The 19,093-nt window shown below is 35.2% G+C and overlaps 1 protein-coding gene across 6 annotated transcripts in view; it reads left to right on the top strand.

Annotated features, from left to right (window-relative positions):
* Positions 1–19,093, top strand: part of GULP1 (GULP PTB domain containing engulfment adaptor 1) — a 253,239-nt gene that overhangs the window by 163,308 nt on the left and 70,838 nt on the right. For 5 of the 6 annotated variants that reach the window (XM_008687247.2, XM_040643035.1, XM_008687246.2 and 2 more), the window contains exons 1-2: positions 482–555; positions 5,522–5,583. In XM_008687247.2, coding sequence (XP_008685469.1) covers positions 528–555; positions 5,522–5,583 — 90 coding nt within the window. In that variant the 5' untranslated portion in view covers positions 482–527. Of the gene's footprint in view, positions 1–481; positions 556–5,521; positions 5,584–19,093 lie in introns of those variants that run through there. The other variant, XM_008687243.2, reaches the window with a different exon arrangement.

The raw sequence follows: 19,093 nt of genomic DNA, 5'->3' as shown, positions 1-19,093 counted from the left end.
CAGTTTGAACAGATCAGGCAGAAGCTTCCCAGAGCATCATGGGGTATAGGGCTGCCTGGCAGAGCCTTGTTGGAGAGGGACATCACTGCCACTGTCATAATCAAAACCTCTCTTTATTTACTGCTGTTGATCATAACCCAAAACTGGACCACATGTCTTACCTATTAGCTAGAAGTATTCATCTTCTTTCCTCTTAAATTTGCAGATAAATATAATTAATGATAGATGTATAATAGGGAAAAGACAAGAAGATTAATGAACTTCGGAGGAAATTTATTTGAGATATTGTTCTTACCTGTTGTGCCCTTCGTAATATTGAGTACTCCGGTTTATTCTTACCCAGTGTCTTTTGGGGCATTTCAGAATATACTTTATAAATATTGAAAACAAATTTAAAAAGGCTTAGTGATTAAAATGCTTTTGCATAAAAGAGGTTGGTCAACATTTCTTTATTTATGCTTTAATATTTTGTTATTTCTATAGGATATAGAGTGTGATTGAACTGAACGTCTATTTGGCTGATCATTATGAACCGTGCTTTTAGCAGGAAGAAAGGTGAGTGTGCCTGTTTAAAGGACCGGGGGGTCAATTCAAGATCTCTGTGAAAATCAGGCAGAGATGTTAAGGACTCAGTTTTTCCTGTTAACAAACCACATGGTTCAAGAATGAAGTTAGAAAAGAGCAGCACAGATCCGCACACGTTGCTAATTAACCTTCTTTGGTTATCATCCTAATGAGAGTGGAGTTATTTAATACACGTAGTTCAGAATACATTTATGACATATAATACTATATGTCATGTATAAATGGCATAAATACCATATAATACTAAACTCCTGGGCTTATATAAGTTTATCATGATTTAAATTCATGTTTGTATATGTGTGCACATGCTTCACTTTTTATTGAATAATATGTGAGGATTGATGGTGGGTTAATTGATAGCAATGAGGCCAAAATAACTTTGTGATTAATTTTGAGGTAAAATAAATATAAATGTAATATATCATAATTATCAGCATAGGAATGAAAGAAACAGCTAGTTAAATGTTATTTTTTAAGGGGCAGTAAAAACATGGCATTTGACAAATATTTCATGATACACTCGTAGGAAAGATTGAAAAATTTGATAGTTTTATGTAGTTCAGTGAAGTTAAAATAATGTATCCTTGTCTTTCTGTAAGAAATTGTTTAGTGATGGACACAGGGCTCTGTCCTGTTTAACATGCTATCAGTGAAGTGGGGAGAATAATTAAACAATGCTACTCAATTTCATTAGTGATTGAAAGCAAGAAGAGAAAAACTGAGTAGAATTAACAGATATGTGGGGGAGAAATGACTAGTTAGGTCATGTTCCACACTATAAATTTAACAAGATACTGTAAATTGATGAACATGAGTCCGGAAAATCTAGCACTTTTGTTCTGATTATTTGGAAGGTGCACCTTAAGTGCTATGTGGGTAAAAAATGGCTGAAGAATTAAGCCAACAGTGTGGTTCATAGGTTCTAGTTAATTTTCTAATATATGAATAATGAACAGTCCAGAACCACAAAATAGATTGCTCTGCTCTATTCCATGAAGTCCAGCATAGTGTGTGCTCCTTTAAAGGATTGGTTGACACATTGTAACACGCCCAGATGAGAGAGGCTCAGGTGACTTCAGGACTTTCAACCTGAAACAGAAATGGTGGCTGAGAACCTGAGAACTCTTGATGTGGTCTCTCAGTGTTACGTGGTCGTGGGACTAAGTTTAGTAAAAGGTCAAATAGGTATAAATTACAAAGTCGTTGATTTAATGCACGACAAAATTCCAATTGGGAGCTGTAATTGTACCCCTAGAGAATATGTAATTCAGTCATGTTTCCAATAACTAGTATCAGCATACATTCCATATTCTACTCTAAACAAAGCAAGATGGTCTTCAATCAGTAAAAGCTTATCTTTTCTTTCATAAGTGTCCAATTTACTTGGTTATCACATGCAATCTTACTAGCTCGTCCTGAACCTCAGAAGCCTAAGGCAAAGAGATTGTTACCTTAAACTCAAACATATATATATATATATATTTTTTTCTTTTTATCAGCCCTTCCAGTTAGTATTTTGTCTGGTATTCTTTGATTGAATTAGCTAGTGACTTCACTGATTTTCTTTGCAAATGCTCTTAATGCGGCAGATTCTAAAAAAGACTGAATGTATTAGAATTGCATTATTTGGACTATTTTGAAGAGATCTGTAAAAATTAGTCTAATCTCATAATCATCAAGTAAACTTTAATGAATGTATTTGTTCTATAGCTCCTTTTCTTTTTTTGAATTACTTTTTATTTTTTATTTTTAATTTTTTAATATAAATTCAATTAATTAACATCTCGTGTATTAGTAGTTTCAGAGGTAGAGTTCAGTGATTCGTCAGTCTTATATAATATCCAGTGTATAGCTCCTTTTTTATGTTAGCCTTCTCTTGGAATTTTTAAAATCCTATATTCTATTCATTACATCAAAACTGAATAATTGAGTAAAAACGCATAAAATTTTGAATGTGAGTAAATGTGATTAAATAATTCAACTAATTAGACTTTATTTTAACTTACCAGTTGACATACTGATGAGTAGATATAATCGCAGTGCATAGCACTTCAAATTCAGTATTTAAATATTATTTCCCTTTTTATAATACATTCGTGTGCATGAATTCACCCAACAACACTTAGTTTTAAATTTGATTTACTCAAAGAAGATGCTTTAAATATGCTAATGGTGACACAATAATAATGAAGTTACTGCACTGTTCTTGATGAGCTCTTAACCTAACTGCATTTTGAACACTTAGATTTATTCACTCAGCAGTCAGAGTGGTTTGACACTTGCCAAATATTTTTAAATGTTTACATGACTGCCTACTCTTGAGTTAGTGATTACAGTTTAATTTCAAGGAAGGGGACATATTCCAGAATGTCTGTGTTCCTGTTTCTGTACCATTTCCATATATCTGATTGCTTTTGTGGGCATAGGTAGTGACCAAAGATCGTTGTCTATACTCACTCCTCACGGTCGGGCATATCTACTGGAGTTACTATAAAGAGTTTTATTCTGTCAGTTTTTCTTTTGCCAGAGTATAAATTAGGATGAGAGTAAGCACGTGTTTTAGAGATCTTTCCGGTTTTATAAGTGTACTCCCCGAACTAGAGGTATGTCATGAACACACTAACACATCATCACTCGGTCATGTGGGCGTAGATTTTTCTGTCATTGTACAGCTGCAGCTCATTCACTGGTTGTTTACCGTTGTGATGATTTTCGTCGTCATCAGTACCTGCTGGATATAACTACCCTCTTTCTAGGTCACTGCAGTACAAGACTATACCAGAGGTAGTATCGTCAGCTTTCAAATAATAGTGGCTTATAGGAGAAAGCAATTATCCCTCTTCCTCAGGGCTGGAATGAACCATTATATTCAGAGTTAGACTTTATATCCTTCTGAGCAGTGCTGTGTGTCTTGGAAAAGGAGACATGAGAAGAATTGGGTTAAGGCGTTAAAAAAAGAGATTGAATTTTTTTTTTTAGGTTTCCTAAAGGCAGATCTTTGTTTTTATTGTTTTGATGTTTTTATTGTTCTGGTGTATAGCATTGTGATTTATTTCTTTTAATATACAAGGGCAAGACTAGATCCTAAATCTAAGTACAAATTCTTTTTTTTTTTTAAAGATTTTATTTATTTATTCATTTGACAGAGATAGAGACAGCCAGCGAGAGAGGGAACACAAGCAGGGGGAGTGGGAGAGGAAGAAGCAGGCTTCCAGCGGAGGAGCCTGATGTGGGGCTCGATCTCAGAACGCCGGGATCACGCCCTGAGCTGAACGCAGACGCTGAACGACTGAGCCACCCAGGCGCCCCTAAGTACAAATTATTCTTGAATTAGTCATATCACTATTAAGTAGCAGTCATAAAGAGAAAACTGTAATTAAAATAAAAATCCTTACAGGAAATAAAAATTTCACACATTAATGTCAATGGCAATATGTCAATATTGCTTTTTGAAGCTTAGAATGTATTGCTTCTCAAAATATATCACCTAAGTTCAACCATCACATATCCACTTTAGTAGTCAGAAATAGCCCTAAAATGCACCATGAGCTTGCGATTTTTATCAATCCCTCATGTTTTGTCTTAGAAATTCTTATGGGGACCCCTGAGTGTCTCAATAGGTTAAGCATCTGCCTTTGGCTCAGGTCATGAGTCCTGGGATCCAGTCCCACATGGGGCTTCTTGCTCAGCAGGGAGCCTACTTCTGCCTCTGCCTGCGGCTCCCCTGCTTGTGCTCTCTCCCTGTGTCTCTCCCTCTCTCTCTGACAAATAAATAAATAAATAATCTTAAAAAAAAGAAATTCTTACGAATATTGCATTGTATCGCAGAAACATACTTAATATTGGGGGCGCCTGGGTGGCACAGCGGTTAAGCGTCTGCCTTCGGCTCAGGGCGTGATCCCGGCATTATGGGATCCAGTCCCACATCAGGCTCCTCTGCTAGGAGCCTGCTTCTTCCTCTCCCACTCCCCCTGCTTGTGTTCCCTCTCTCGCTGGCTGTCTCTATCTCTGTCAAATAAATAAATAAAAAAAAAAAAAAAAAAAAGAAACATACTTAATATAAATATAGTGCATTATTTTCCAAATGGTATAATTGACATTCCAGAAATATAGGCCTTTTTCTTTTTGTCTTCACAATTCCCCGTTTGAGAACATATTCATGATATCAAACTAGATTCTGTTAACACCATTTTCAAATGTTCTGAATTGAATGTTGAAAACACTTTGTTAGTAATCTACTTCCTTTCAGTATGTACTTATTTACTACTTTTCAGAATTTTACTGCAACAAATACAGTTTCCAAAAAATGGTCGAATTTGTTTAGTTTAATGTGTTTTTTTTTTTTGCTTTTTCCCCACTTACACAGTTCACAAAATCTTTTGGAAGATGTGTAGAGTGTATAAATAAAATTCAAACTTGAATGAAAAATATTTTTTCTATTTCTAGCAATAGTATACAATTCAAACTGTTTTCAGTATCTTCTATCCTTTTAGTCACATTTATTTTTAATATTCTCTAACACTAATCTAAGGAATATGTTAAAGATTTAAGAGTTATTGATTCAGGAATTTAAAAAAACCCTGTGAATCATGAGAGTATAAATGGAAAGAAAAGAGATGTCACATAATCACATAATTGTCTTCCACTGAGTTGTTACTTTTTAATATTCTTTAGAAACTTAGTATCGCTTTATTATTTGAATACTTTTTAAAGGAAATTTAAAGGATAAGCTAGGGACTTTTATATCAAGGAAAGAATCTCATAAAGCACTTTCCAGCTATGCTGTTCTCCTATCTGACTAGTTATTCTTTCTCAATTTAGCAAAAGAATCACAATTTAGAAATGCTCCCATCCATATCAGTCTCCTTATAATGAATGAATATGACCTCCCCCAGCACGTATAATTTAATTTAACCTTGTGTATTTTTCATTGCAGATAAAACATGGATGCATACTCCTGAGGCTTTATCAAAACATTACATTCCCTATAATGCAAAGGTAAAATGGTTTATATGATATTTATTTAATTTATTTTGTTATGGTATTATTATTAAATTCATGGCTAATCTAAGAAAGATTGCTTATGCATTGGCGTTTCCTAGTAGATGATTCCTAAAAAAAAGTTTGCTTAAGTAATTTTGTAATATAGAGTATGGGAAGTGTTTTTTCTCTCTGAATAAGTAATTCTTTTTTTCCTTGTCACTCCAAATAAGTGATTACTTTATTTAATTATTAAGAGTATTCTTTATAATTTCTGTCTGTCATGCATGTATTTTCTTCAAAAAATTTGACTATCATTAAAATTATTTGCAATATCATGGCCTGTAGGAAATAAAACAACCAACAAATAAGCTTCCTTTAAAAGCATTTAAATGTTGCATTGCATAGACAAGTGTACACACTAACCTGATCATGAAAGAAATGAGTTACAATTTTAATAAATGCAGTTTTCATTCAAAAAATGAGACAAACTAAAACTATTAAGAAAACATAGGAAAAAGCACGTTTTTTGAATCTTGTGTTCAGTTTTCTTCATTTTAATAGAGAAATAGAAGCAGTCTATGCCCATATCTTCAAAGAAAAGGTCTTTGAAGAAAGGTGTTACTGTATAACGAGGGAGCACAAAACCTGAAATAGATTTCAGAGAAACCTGAGTCTCAACTTGGAAGACACAGAAGAGAAAGTTATGTTGAGGAACATGTGAGTGGGTCAGGTTTAAGTAACTGACCTTTGGACACAGCATGGGGAAAACAGAAAATGATAAAATTATTATTATTTTTTTTAAAGATTTATTCATTTGACCGAGATAGAGACAGCCAGCGAGAGAGGGAACAGAAGCAGGGGGAGTGGGAGAGGAAGAAGCAGGCTCCCAGCGGAGGAGCCTGATGTGGGGCTTGATCCCAGAACGCTGGGATCACACCCTGAGCTGAAGGCAGACGCTTAACGACTGCGCCACCCAGGCGCCCCAATAAAATTATTTTTATAAAGAGAACTTAAGGGTTTATGAATTAGCAAACTCTATACTGGGATATAATGAGATGAGGGATAAGGAATGATTTCAGGAAAAATTAAAAAAAACATGTATTGAACAGACAGTCAATGCTGTTTAATAGAGAACCTCTTGAGTGCTAGAAGAAGCATTTAAAAGACCATCTAGAGATTTGTCCAGAGCTGTTGCTCAGCAGTGAGATTTGTAGAGTATGGCAACTCCATTTTTTCTTGCTGACTTTGTAGCAAAGAAATACTCTTAAAATATTTTTGGTATAAAGCTATTAGCTTAAAATCACTGCAATGCTTAGGACTCTCCCTCTAAATTTAACATGAGGTTTGATTATCATGATTTAGCATGAGAAGGTTAGTTAGCTGAATGAGAAAAATTGAGTTAATATTATCTTATCTCTTCCACAAATATTCTTCGTATTAGCTATTGAGAAACTATATGAAAACTGTTTAGAAAAAATTAATCTTGAAAACCAGTATTATTTTAAAGGGCTTGCTCAGTTTTTGGTAATATTATCAACCATACTAGAATCATATCTTTTAAGTGAAACCACCACATATTATTTACTTTTATATATGATTGCAATGTCTCATTTTGAAAAATTGGTTTATAAAGGATTGAAAGATTCTGCTTAGAACTATCCTTAACTTTAACTCTGTGGATTGGATGTGAGCAATGGAGATCTGCTTGTCTACATGGAAAAGTTGCCTGTGCTAATTTACAGGTGCATAATTGCTGGAAGACTTTGTACATGAAGTAGAGGGCACAAAAACATCTTCTCAGACTGGGGTCAGTAAGTTACAGAAGAGCAGGTTGATTTTGTCCATTCTAATACGGCCTCCTGGGCAATAAGATATGTCACGTATACCACGTAGTGTTGAAACTGTTTGAAGAACATTATTTTTTTTTCTGAATTCCCTTTTTTTGTGGGACAATTAAAACTCATCATTAGTAGTTATTTTTGAAAAATTTCCTTATCCCTATAGAGTACGTGCCACTTGAAAACTAAATCAATGTTCATAGGCTGTACCTTAGCACAACAACAACAAAAATATAGACTTGGGGTGCCTGGCTGCCTCAGTCCATAGAGCAGCATGTGTGTATGTGACTCTTGATCCTCGGGATCATGAGTTCAAGCCCCTTGTTGGGTGTAAAATCTACTTAAAAAAAATCCACAATAAAAAATAGTAGTAAGAAAAAAAAAGCAGCAAGGAAAAATAAATACAAAAGGTTAATAAATAGATGAAAAAGATCCTCCACTTATAATCAGATAATACTTAAAAAAATACCGACTCTATGTATTTGATGAATTAATACATAATACCATTTCCAAAATAATTACAAAGTAGTTACATTTCAGTGGGCCCTAATACATGCCACGTACATGATCTCATTTATTATTTGCAATGACTCAGTATGGTGATTATTAATCTTTACATAAGAGAAGACTTTATACCTTACCTAAGAGAAAAACTAAGGCTGAAACGTTAAGTGACCTGCCTATTGTCACAAAGCTTGTAAGACAGAGACAGAGGAAGAAAACTGAAGTCTATGTGACTTCAAAGATTTGCTGTTTTTGTATGTATATAATAACACTCGATTATTCATTCGTCCTTACATTGCTGATATGTATAGGATGCTATTACCGAAACGTCACTGAATATTGGTGAAGCTTCAGAGCTACAGGACACATGCCATATTCTCATGGATCTTATTGTCATAAGGAACTATCATATAAAAATAAGCAACATAAAAGTCAGATTATGTTCTGTGTCATTCAAATGTCATTTAAGAGAAAGCTATGGAGATGCAGATAATGGTGTGACTCCTGTTTTATGAAAGTGGGAGTGAGGTAGGATTTCCAAGGATCAAAACAAGGGAGGAGTGACTGTTTCATGCAGAGATTTCTGAAGGACAGTGAGTAGAGTCCATAAGGTCTCAGGCACAAACTGAATATAAGAGTTGGGCTAAGGCATAAAGTACTAATGATGGTAAAGTAGTTTATCAGTCAAGGTTGCATCTGAGAAACAGAACTACTAGGATGTGTATACACACACACACACACACACACACACACACACATTTATCTCAAGGAATGGGTTATACAATTTTGGCACTGGCTAGACAAGTCTGAAAAGCATATGGCCGGCCATCAGGAAGGGAAGGCTGGAAGTTCTTGGGCAGGAGCTGACCACAGGTAAAATTTCTTCAGGGACATAGTGGATCTGTTCTCACGGCCTTTAAATTGATTGTGTCAAGCCCACCCATATTATCCAGGATGTTCTTTTTTTACCTAAAGTCAACTGATTATAGATGTTAATCATATCTATAAAATAACTTCATGGCCGCACTTAGATTAGTATTTGATTAAATAACTGGATAGTATAAGCTGGCCAAGTTGACACATAGCACTGACCATCACCAGTACTGATGATGGGCCAGGCTAAAAAGATAAGTTGGGAAGGCTTTGCATGGCAGAGAAGGAGTTTGAGTAATGAACTAATCAAGTAGGATTTTAGGAAGATAAATCTTTAGTGATCTGAAAATTGATTTGTATCGAGAGAGGATGACATTCAGCCCTTAGGAAGTTAACTTTAATGGTCCAAGTGTGTGGTCCTACGTTTATATAGGGGTAATAGAGAGACATATAGCGGACAATAAAGTGCTAAATATTGCAAGGAAAGAATTGATTCAATACAGGAATAATTTGTATGTGGGGAAAAGAAAAATATCTATTTTCATCCTGGCTGAAAGAGGGAATGATCATACCATTAAAAGATTTCCACCACTTCATGCACTTTTGGGATCCACTGGTTACAAATTAACCTGGTAAATTTACCAGAGCTGTTCAAGAATTGTGATTGTCCTTGGCGAAGCATGTAATAACGTTTACATTTAGGTGTTTTCAGTTTTAAAGTAATAGTTATCTGCTCTCATGTTATAATTTCTTTAATTTTTTTAAGAACAGCTTTTAGTTCCACATTCTTTCATTTTATAAAGAATTCTATTTCAAAAATTCACATTTAATATTCAGAGTATGCTTATTTCAGATCATATGTGGATATAAAATAACGGTTGCTTTCAAAAGGATTATTCTGGAAAGGGTTCATTAGTTTTTGCTTTTTTGGTTTTATTTGTTTTTTTAATGAGCAGTGACAGCTTTGTTTAGTTCATTGGGAATTCTGCATGTTGTCCTGTGTACTCTGCAGTGATGTTTTCAAACGGCAGGTTATGCTCCATCAAAAAAATTGGGTCTTGAAATTAATGCAGTGGGCCGCGGGAGGCATGTATTTAAAGATGAAAGAGAACAGAAGAGAAAAAGAAAAGACATTTTTATTTATTTACTTATTTACTTTTATTTTTAAAAATTTTTTTTAGAAAAGACATTTTTAGAGTGCATATGGCAAACATCAATTTGTTCCATAAAATTGTGGCTCATAGCCATGAGTGTGAAAGCCACTGCCTTTAAACGGTAACCTGCCTTTAGATATCACCAGAGACTTCACCAGATTTAACCAATTCAAATCATAAAATAATAATAGGGGGAGCTCCTTAAAAGAGCCATTAAATTTTTAATAGAAGAGATGATCCACATGTAAGTTTAACCACAGTTCCTCATTGAGTATAGCATCTTAAAATAATTTCTGAAATATGCACGTAAGCATGGTAGGAATGATAGAGAAGTAAAGTAAAATGTAAATGTAGGTTCACTTGTGCATTCATTCATTCACACATGTGCTTATCCATTTGAATGGAGTTCCTAATATATGCAAGGTCCTGATCTAGAAAAATGGGAATTGATTAGTAAACGAAATAGGTAAAATCCTGCCCTCCTGGGTTTTACATATAATAAGCAAAATAATATTACTTTTTCTGAGAAATACCTGATAAGAATATAAGAAAATGATATTTTTATATGTTAATACTTCTATTATTGCATTGATTTGTATTATTTATGTTACTGATATACAGTGTTAATATTATTTATATATTATATGGTATACATGTATATTAGTATATATAATATTAACACGATATTTATCAATACAGTATTCCGGGCTGTGCTAATTGCAATGCAGAGAAGGCAGGTTATTGGGGATTGGGAAAAGTGGGAAAGAGGGTGCTGCTCTGTTATACGCAGTGGTCAGGGAAGATCTTTGAGGAGGGCAGAGGCCTAAAGAAAATGAGGGAGTGAGATACGTGACTGCACGAGTAGTCCAGATCTGGCTAGCATGAGCAAGGTGGGACCAAACTTGCCTAGTTGAGAACTAGTAGTCAGGGCTGGGTGGCTGAACGGCTGGAATGCTGTAGAACCCAGTGGAATGTAGGGAAGTTCCAAAGACATAGGTCGAGTAGAGCAGGTGGGACAACTGGTGTCTTGTAGTTCTTATAGGGCCTTGTAGACCACTATAAAATTTGAAAACCTTTCAATTTAGAGAGTTCTGAGAGAAAGAATGACAAGATCTGAGACATGTTTTTAACATGATTAAATTAGCTAAGGAGACAAGGGAGTACTTACATCAGGAGTGCGGTGCAGGAATCCAGGCAAGTGACTGTGGCTTGAGTCTGAGGAGGAGCTGAAGAAGAATGGTCGTGGGCCTCTGGGTAGATTTTGAAGATAATGCTGATAGAGCCTGTAGATGGATTGTGTATTAGCTTTCTATTTCTGCTATATTTAGAACATTAAGCAAAAAAAATTTTTTTTTAAGATTTTATTTATTCATTTGAGAGAGAGAGAGACAGCCAGCGAGAGAGGGAACACAAGCTGGGGAGAGAAAGAAGCAGGCTCCCAGCAGAGGAGCCTGATGCGGGGCTCGATCCCATAACGCCGGGATCACGCCCCGAGCCGAAGGCAAACGCTTAATGACTGAGCCACCCAGGCGCCCCTAAGCAGAAATTTAAAAAAAAAATTTTTGATCACCCTTAAGGAAGGACATAGAATTTTCCATTCCTTCCAACTTTTGAAGAGCTGCTGAACCATCTTTTCTATAAAGGTGAAATACTGGAAAACTTTTACTTTAACAAACTTATTATTCTGTTGGTGTGAAAATGTGATTTTTCAAATGAAGAATTATGATGTTTCATAAAAAAACACTTACTTTTAAATGTTTTATTCTAAAATGTATCACTATCCCAAAAAATGCTTTCTGTACTTACCTTATGAAATACCTAGCTTTACTAAGATATCCAAGAATGCAGTGCTAACGAGATTACCATACAATTTTGCACTCTTCTTCTGTAGTAAAGAGAGTCAGCATTCCTCGATTTAATCTGTTTACTGTGTTCCAAGTTTTAAAAGTGGGGGAATCAAAACAAATGGGAACATGGACCTTGACCTTAACAACTAATGACTTCCCTTGGGGAGAAAGAACAGGCACCAGAAACAAAGAATTTTGGAAGAAAATTAAATAGATTATGACCAAAAAGATAAAATATGAATGTCAAGGAGACGTTTAAAAAGAAAGATTACATTTCAAGGATTTCTAGAGGTATCAGAGTTTCATATGTGAAACATGCAGTTTCCCAGGAGGTGTGTTTGATGAAGGAGAAGGCTTGACTGAGTTGCAACCCTCGCTATCTTCCTGACGGAGTCAGTCGTGTGGTTTCCTGCCAGCCTTTCTCAACCTGACAACATAATTGTCCTCAATATTGATAGCCTATAAGCTCTTATTCAGCTTCCAAAAACAAACAAAAAACAACAAAGAACAACAACAAAACCCCCATGAAAAACAGGTACAATCTGAAATATGAGAGTAAGTGGTTAGCACTTGAGGATTCTACCCTGTGTTTGAAATCCTCATCTTAGCCACTTTGGAACTTCTAGAAAATCTGCTTAATAGTCATTGATACAGAGAAATCAGAACCCAGATGCACCCCACAATAGCAAGGTTGTACCCCAACCACTCCACTGATGTTACCAGAATTTTATCGGAATCACTACATAGTTCCTACATCCTATTTCAGGGATTAGAGCAGCCCCCCTTCTCAGACAAACTATCTGTTCAGCTCTCTCAGTTAATATCTGAATTAGGTGACTTTTCCATTCTTGAGTTTTCTCACTTGTCCAATGAGGTTAATAATTGTACCTACTTCACTGTACTGCTAGGAGGTTTAAGGGAGTTAATATATTAAAAACCTCTTCAATCAATCTTGTTATTAATATCTTTATTGTTGCCAGTGTTCTGTCAACTCTGGAGTTGCCCTAGTTATTATCTCTAGAGAATAATTTAGCATTTGCATTATTCTCTGAAAAACAGAACAAAGGTCTTAGAATACTTGTCAGGTGTTGTATCCTTTCCATTTACATCAGAAACCGTGAGATCAGCCAATGTTCCTGCAATGGCCAGCTTGAGAATTTCAATGGGGAAGGAATGGGTTTTCCTGCGAGCATGACAGGAGACCCAGTAGTGCCGAAGTTGTAGGCTTATATACAAGAGAAGGTTTTGATTGTTAAAGAAAAATACCATTGTAATAATACTTTCCTGTTACCTTGAGTTTTCAACAGCTGCATTCCAGAACAGGATGTTAATCCAAAGATCATCTTGGTCTTAGAGTCAAATATAGAAAGATGAGAAAGTCCATGCAAACCTTATAAAACTATTATGGAGTTTTACAAGTAAAAAGTTAATGAAGAGAGAAAATTGCAACATTATGTGGCCTAATGAGTCATGGTAAAAAAGGTTTGAATGTAACTAAATCATTTTACTAATGATTATTTTTGGTGAATATATGATAAATTACCCTTCAGTGAAATGTTAATATTGGTTTATGACTTAACAGAAGAAAATTTGGGTCTCAGAAATAAATACCTACTACAGTGTCCAAACAAAGGGAAATTAGCAGAGAAAACATTCAAATTGAACACAGTGGAAATCATTGAAACTTGGGCAAAAGATACGTCCTTATAATTGGTGAGAGGTATTGCTTAGACATCCAGAATGGTTTAGGATTCCAAATTCAGACGATTCTGTAGAGCAGCTTTGGTGTAGCAGCAAACATAAGCATTTGCCAATTGTGCTGGTTGTAGATACCACGGGAATGTAAACAAAACAAAACCAAAAGCAAAAGCCATAGAGCTTAACTGCATTCCATGTGATTCATTTCATTTGTTCAAAAATGAATTTTAGTTAATCTCAAAACATAGGGACCATTTCAAAAAAAATTTTTATGGAGTCTTTTTAAAAAAGTTTTCTTAGACATTGGAACTGGTTTTTAATAATGCTAATATGTGTGTAACATATTCATTCCAAACATTTTAAAATTTAGTGTAAGCATACATTAACTGTCATTCTTTCCTATTAAAAAAGCGACATAGGGGCGCCTGGGTGGCTCAGTCGTTAAGCGTCTGCCTTCGGCTCAGGGTGTGATCCCGGCGTTATGGGATCGAGCCCCACATCAGGCTCCTCCGCTGGGAGCCTGCTTCTTCCTCTCCCACTCCCCCTGCCTGTGTTCCCTCTCTCGCTGGCTGTCTCTCTTTGTCAGATAAATAAATAAAATCTTCGGAAAAAAAAGTGCGATATATGCTTATCATTTATATTGGTAATAATTCTGCATCTGTACTCTTTGGAAATGTTCCTTTATGTACCACAGCAACATTGACACATATTTAAAAAGGAAAATAGACAGCTATAGTATGTTATTTTTCCATTGCTTTCTTTAGAATGGAAAGCTATAACTCTTTCATGCTAAACAATTTGAAAACAAAATAGTAATAATGGGAAATTTGTTGAATTATGACTTTATAGTTGGAATGTGCTTATGAAATACAAGAATAAATAGAAAAAGAGAAATGACAGTAAGCACGTAACATCACCTAATTTCTCAATTCTGGAGATGAACTTATAAAACTAATTTAATTTCTGAAAAGCATATGCTTGTTTTAAAAGATGCTTGTATTTTTCCCCCTAAGTTTTCTCAGGTAACTGAAATAGTTATTTTTAAAAATTTTTATTTACTCATTATTACTTTTTTAAAAATTGAGGTATATTGACATATGCAACATTATATTACTTTCAGATATACAACAAAATGATTAGATATTTGTGTATATTGTAAAATGGTCACCACGGTAAGTCTAATTAACATAATTTTGAAGGTGATCATCATTGTAAACTTACTTTACATAGGAGAATTCTCTTAAAAAGTATTATATAGCTGTTAGAAATGATTGAATAGCAATTAAAAACTCCATATTAATTATTCCTTATAACATTTCACTATGGACTACATTGTCTTTAAAAAAAAAAGACATTCTAAAAAACTCCATATTAATTATTCCTTATAACATTTCACTATGGACTACATTGTCTTTAAAAAAAAAAGACATTCTATGTGTTACGGATTCATAGACTTTTAGTGTTGAAAAGGACTTCGAGAATCTTCCAATTCCATCTCTTTCTTGATAAAATAAATCGAGGCTCAAGCTTACACAACAAGATAGTAGCAAAATTCAGTCTAGAAATCAAGTCTTCTATGGCCATTTTTCTTTCCATTGCAATATACTATTCCCAGTTTTAAAGAGAAAACCTACTTAACAAGCAGATGAATGAATCCAAAGACAGAATATGTATACATGTCTTCCCTTTATATACATTGATTGTGAAATTGGTTTGTCTATGTAGCCCTGTCTGTTTCTGTTAATTGATCCCTTGGATATCATTTACAGCTAGCCAAGAGTTTGTCAGAGATGTGAGCTAAAGGAGACTAAGTAAAGTCTGTGTATTTACCTCCCTACCAGCAAGGCCACAAAGTCTAAGCTTTTATTTGTCTTATTCTGCTTTGCTTAATGATATTAATATTAATATAATCCCAGATGAAAAATGCCTATGGTGTTATTTATCTTTAAATACTTCTTCAGCTGGAGAGCACCTAGTTATAAAATATGGGGAATTCTCTGAATGTTAGATACATTTGTCATTTATTTCATATTTCTACATGGATTTGTTTGGCACTATGTGAAATAACAAGGAAGTTTGTTCATAGCTGAAGAATGTTTGTAAAAAAGGAAAAGTCTGATTTGGTCTCAAAGGGGTCAAGGAGTAGCATTCTGAAGCCTGGAATATGAAATTTAGGGATCTGGGCCAAAAGCACAGCTAGAGAATAGTGTAGTTTTGGGGAAAAACTATTTGAAAATGTAAAAAAAAAATTAATGTTTTTATCAAATTGATTTCAATAGCAATTTTGATGAGTAACTAAAATAAGCATAAGCTAAATATAAGAAAATTAGGAAAAAAGTGACCATTTTTGAACAAAGGACCTATGAGAAATGAGAAATGGGAATGAAGAAGGGATTATTATGGGAGATAAAATACAGCAGGAAATACCAGGGTTTTCAAATTAGTTAGATTTAAACACTGAATCAGCATTCTTAGTGGATATATGGTTGCATTTCAAATATCGATTGGAAGGATGTTAGGTAGAACAAAGTTGCCTCCAGAATTCATTTGATTCGGGTATTGTGAAATAAGAGAAGCAGTCCGTTCACTTCAGAGACAGAGCCTCTTCTAACAAAACCAGGATCGCAGCTGACTGTGTTCTTACATTTTAGGAGATGTTTGGAAGAAGTAATCTTTCATCTCTTAAGAAATATGTACATACATATATTTAAATCAACTAAAGTCATTTTTGTCTTTCTTCTAATCTTACGAACTATGGGAAACTTCATCTCCATAGCAATTATGCATATTTTTACATTTAAGAATGATCTCCTGTTGTGTGCCTGTTTCTTCAGTTTCCAAGAAAGTGTTTATTATCTTCTCTTTTTTTCTTCCTGCTGGAATAAGCAGTTCCTTTTTCTGAACCTTTAAAAATCATGTTCAAAAACGTACAAGTCAAGTCCAGTCTCAATCTTTGTAGCAGATAGTATCAGAGCATCTCCTTTCTCTGTAACTTGCATAGTTGTGATAACAGAGCAGTAACAATAAAGGCCATGGGGAGCTCAAGATCTGATGTAATTATGCAACCATAGTCTGAAAGAAGATGCATCTCAAAGTATAGAGAACACAGATAAAACATGGAAGAAGCAGTTGTTCACATTTGAGGTCTACACTGTATTGTTTGCTAAGAATGATAACTTCATTATTTTGTAAACATGATAAATGCTAATTATTAGAAGTTAAGCAGTGTAGAAAAGCACAGAGGTATAGAAATCAACCCAATCAAAATCATCTCAGACAGAAATAACCCAGTGTTAACTTTTGGTTACCAGAAGTAACTTGGACTCTCTCTCTGAATAAATACAAATACAAGAATAGATATATACATTAAAAAAAATAACATTCAACACTATATAAACAACTCTATACCAATAACTTTCTGTGCATTTCACATCTGTCATCTCATTTAATCTTCACAAATGTCCGATGAGATGAAGGCTATTAATATCCCCCATTAAACAGCAAAATTGTAACATTAAACTGCAAATAGTTGAATAGTTAAGGAGAATGAGGCTGGGAATGAATAGATAGTTTGGAAGAATCAGCTTTATAAGAAGGAAATTATAATATGCACGCTATTTTACAATAAAAAGCATTGGACTTTACTTGAATTTAACAAAAGAAAAGACGGAATTGAAGTGAATTAAAGGAGTTACTAAATAACAGAAATGTGTATCTTTGCCACAAGGGATATTAATTCCTGAAAGATTGCTCTAACGTTAAAGGAAGACATTTGTGAAGATCATTAAATGTTTGGCATCCTTATGCTTTTCCTGAACAGCACATTTCAGTTTTTGACAGTGTGTATATGTGAATGATGAGGCGGATAGCCCACTTACATTCCCCCTTCTAGCATGCTCCACTCCCCGGATTTTGTTGCTCATTTCAATTCTACTTGCCAGGATTTGCAACATTTACATTTTGTTCTGAAACTCTAATTCCCCTAGTAGTTTAGTTCTAATTATATATTGAAATGGATTCAGATCACCAGCACTCCTTCCACCATTTCTTTTCTATTCCTGAGCTCTTGATGTGATTTTGGTTGTCCTCTTCTAAAAGTTTTTCAAAAAAGACTCAGTAACTTCAGTATTTCATGAGATATTTCATATTTGAGAATGTCTGCCTATGATGTTAAATCTTCCTTTCCCTCAGAACACTAGTCCCCCATGCAGTCTGCCCTCATTCTCCTGCTGAGTAAATATCTGAATCCACCTCACTTTCCCCCTTGAAGTTGTCTTCCTTGTTTTGTATAGATGCCCAAGACTTCATTCTTTATCATTACATTTTAATGACATAGCATATGGGCCAAACTTAAGTCTCAGTGTGAACATCTCTAATGCCTCGCAACCAAGGAATGAGGTCCTCAGCTCTGTTGCAAAGGCCACGCAGGAGGAGAAGTGAATGGGAAATGAGGCCTCTGTTCCTCACAATACAACCACAAAGTCACTTACTCAAAGAAATAGATATGGGGTGACTAAGGGCTATTATTCATACAACAGAACCAACAGTTTTGGATCTGGGAGGGCCGTGTGCTATCATCAAAAGAGCACTGGACTTTGGAATCTCAGAACTGAGTGGAAAGCAGCCTCCACGACTAGATGGCAAGCCTGGCGTTTCACTGCTTTCATATCTGTGAAGTGCAAACAATACTTTCCTTACGAAGCGTTTATGCCAGTTCAACAAGATAACGTCTGTACATTGCCTGGCACGTGGTTGGTGCTCACTAAATGTCAGCTCACGTGTCTCTCTCTCAGTTCCACCAGACTCAATAAAGATTTGGTATAACGTTGTTAGGGGAAAAAGCCTCCACACTTTCAGACAACCAGCTGACGGATTGGAGTCTTTAAAATGCAGCCCATTCATTAGTAGACGAGTCCCCGATTCTTTGCATATTTGGATAGCTCACTGTTCCAAGAGTCAGTGTTAGGAAACCGTAGAACCAAGTTGCACAATCTTCCCCTCTACCTGCACCCTGTCTCTCAGGCAGATTTTATCTGTGATAGAGTAACTCAGGAACGGTGATGGACAAGGCAGCGATGGGTAATTACTTCCTAGGAGATTTAGAGTCTGCATAAATCACTCTATCCCGGACTCCGTGCAGGTTCAGATAAGAAGTGGTATCCTGGGCAGCAAGCAAGCAGTGAAGGGCCTTGATCTGCCTTCACTTGATCCCCAGTTGGAATCCTAACTAATTAAAGGTAGATCTCTAGCTCCATCAGGTTTTGCATTTATTTCTGATGATTACCACACCACACCGCTTACTTGGTTACGTGTCTGTTTTTATTGCTCATTAGAATGGTATTGCTCCAGACTTGCTCACACAAACATTTGCTGAGGGGACGGAATAAAAACAAAGTAAGTCTTGCAAGCAGAGAGCTATTTTCATTTGCAAAAATTCAGACCCAGTAGTATGCTGCAGGAGCTGCTGGGGAAAAACAAGTGAGATTGAATGTGGCCAAGCATTGTCAGGAGAAACGTGTCAGGAAGTTTAATTTTTAAAATGTATGTAGAAAGAGTGAGGAGACAACACCTAGATAATTTAAGAAACTAGAATTCTACAGATGATTTTCTA

The sequence above is a fragment of the Ursus maritimus genome, unplaced genomic scaffold (genome assembly GCF_017311325.1).
Source record: "Ursus maritimus isolate PB19 unplaced genomic scaffold, ASM1731132v1 scaffold_1, whole genome shotgun sequence".
In the NCBI taxonomy this organism is placed as follows: Eukaryota; Metazoa; Chordata; class Mammalia; order Carnivora; family Ursidae; genus Ursus; species Ursus maritimus.
This window is presented reverse-complemented; position numbering and strand designations above follow the sequence as displayed.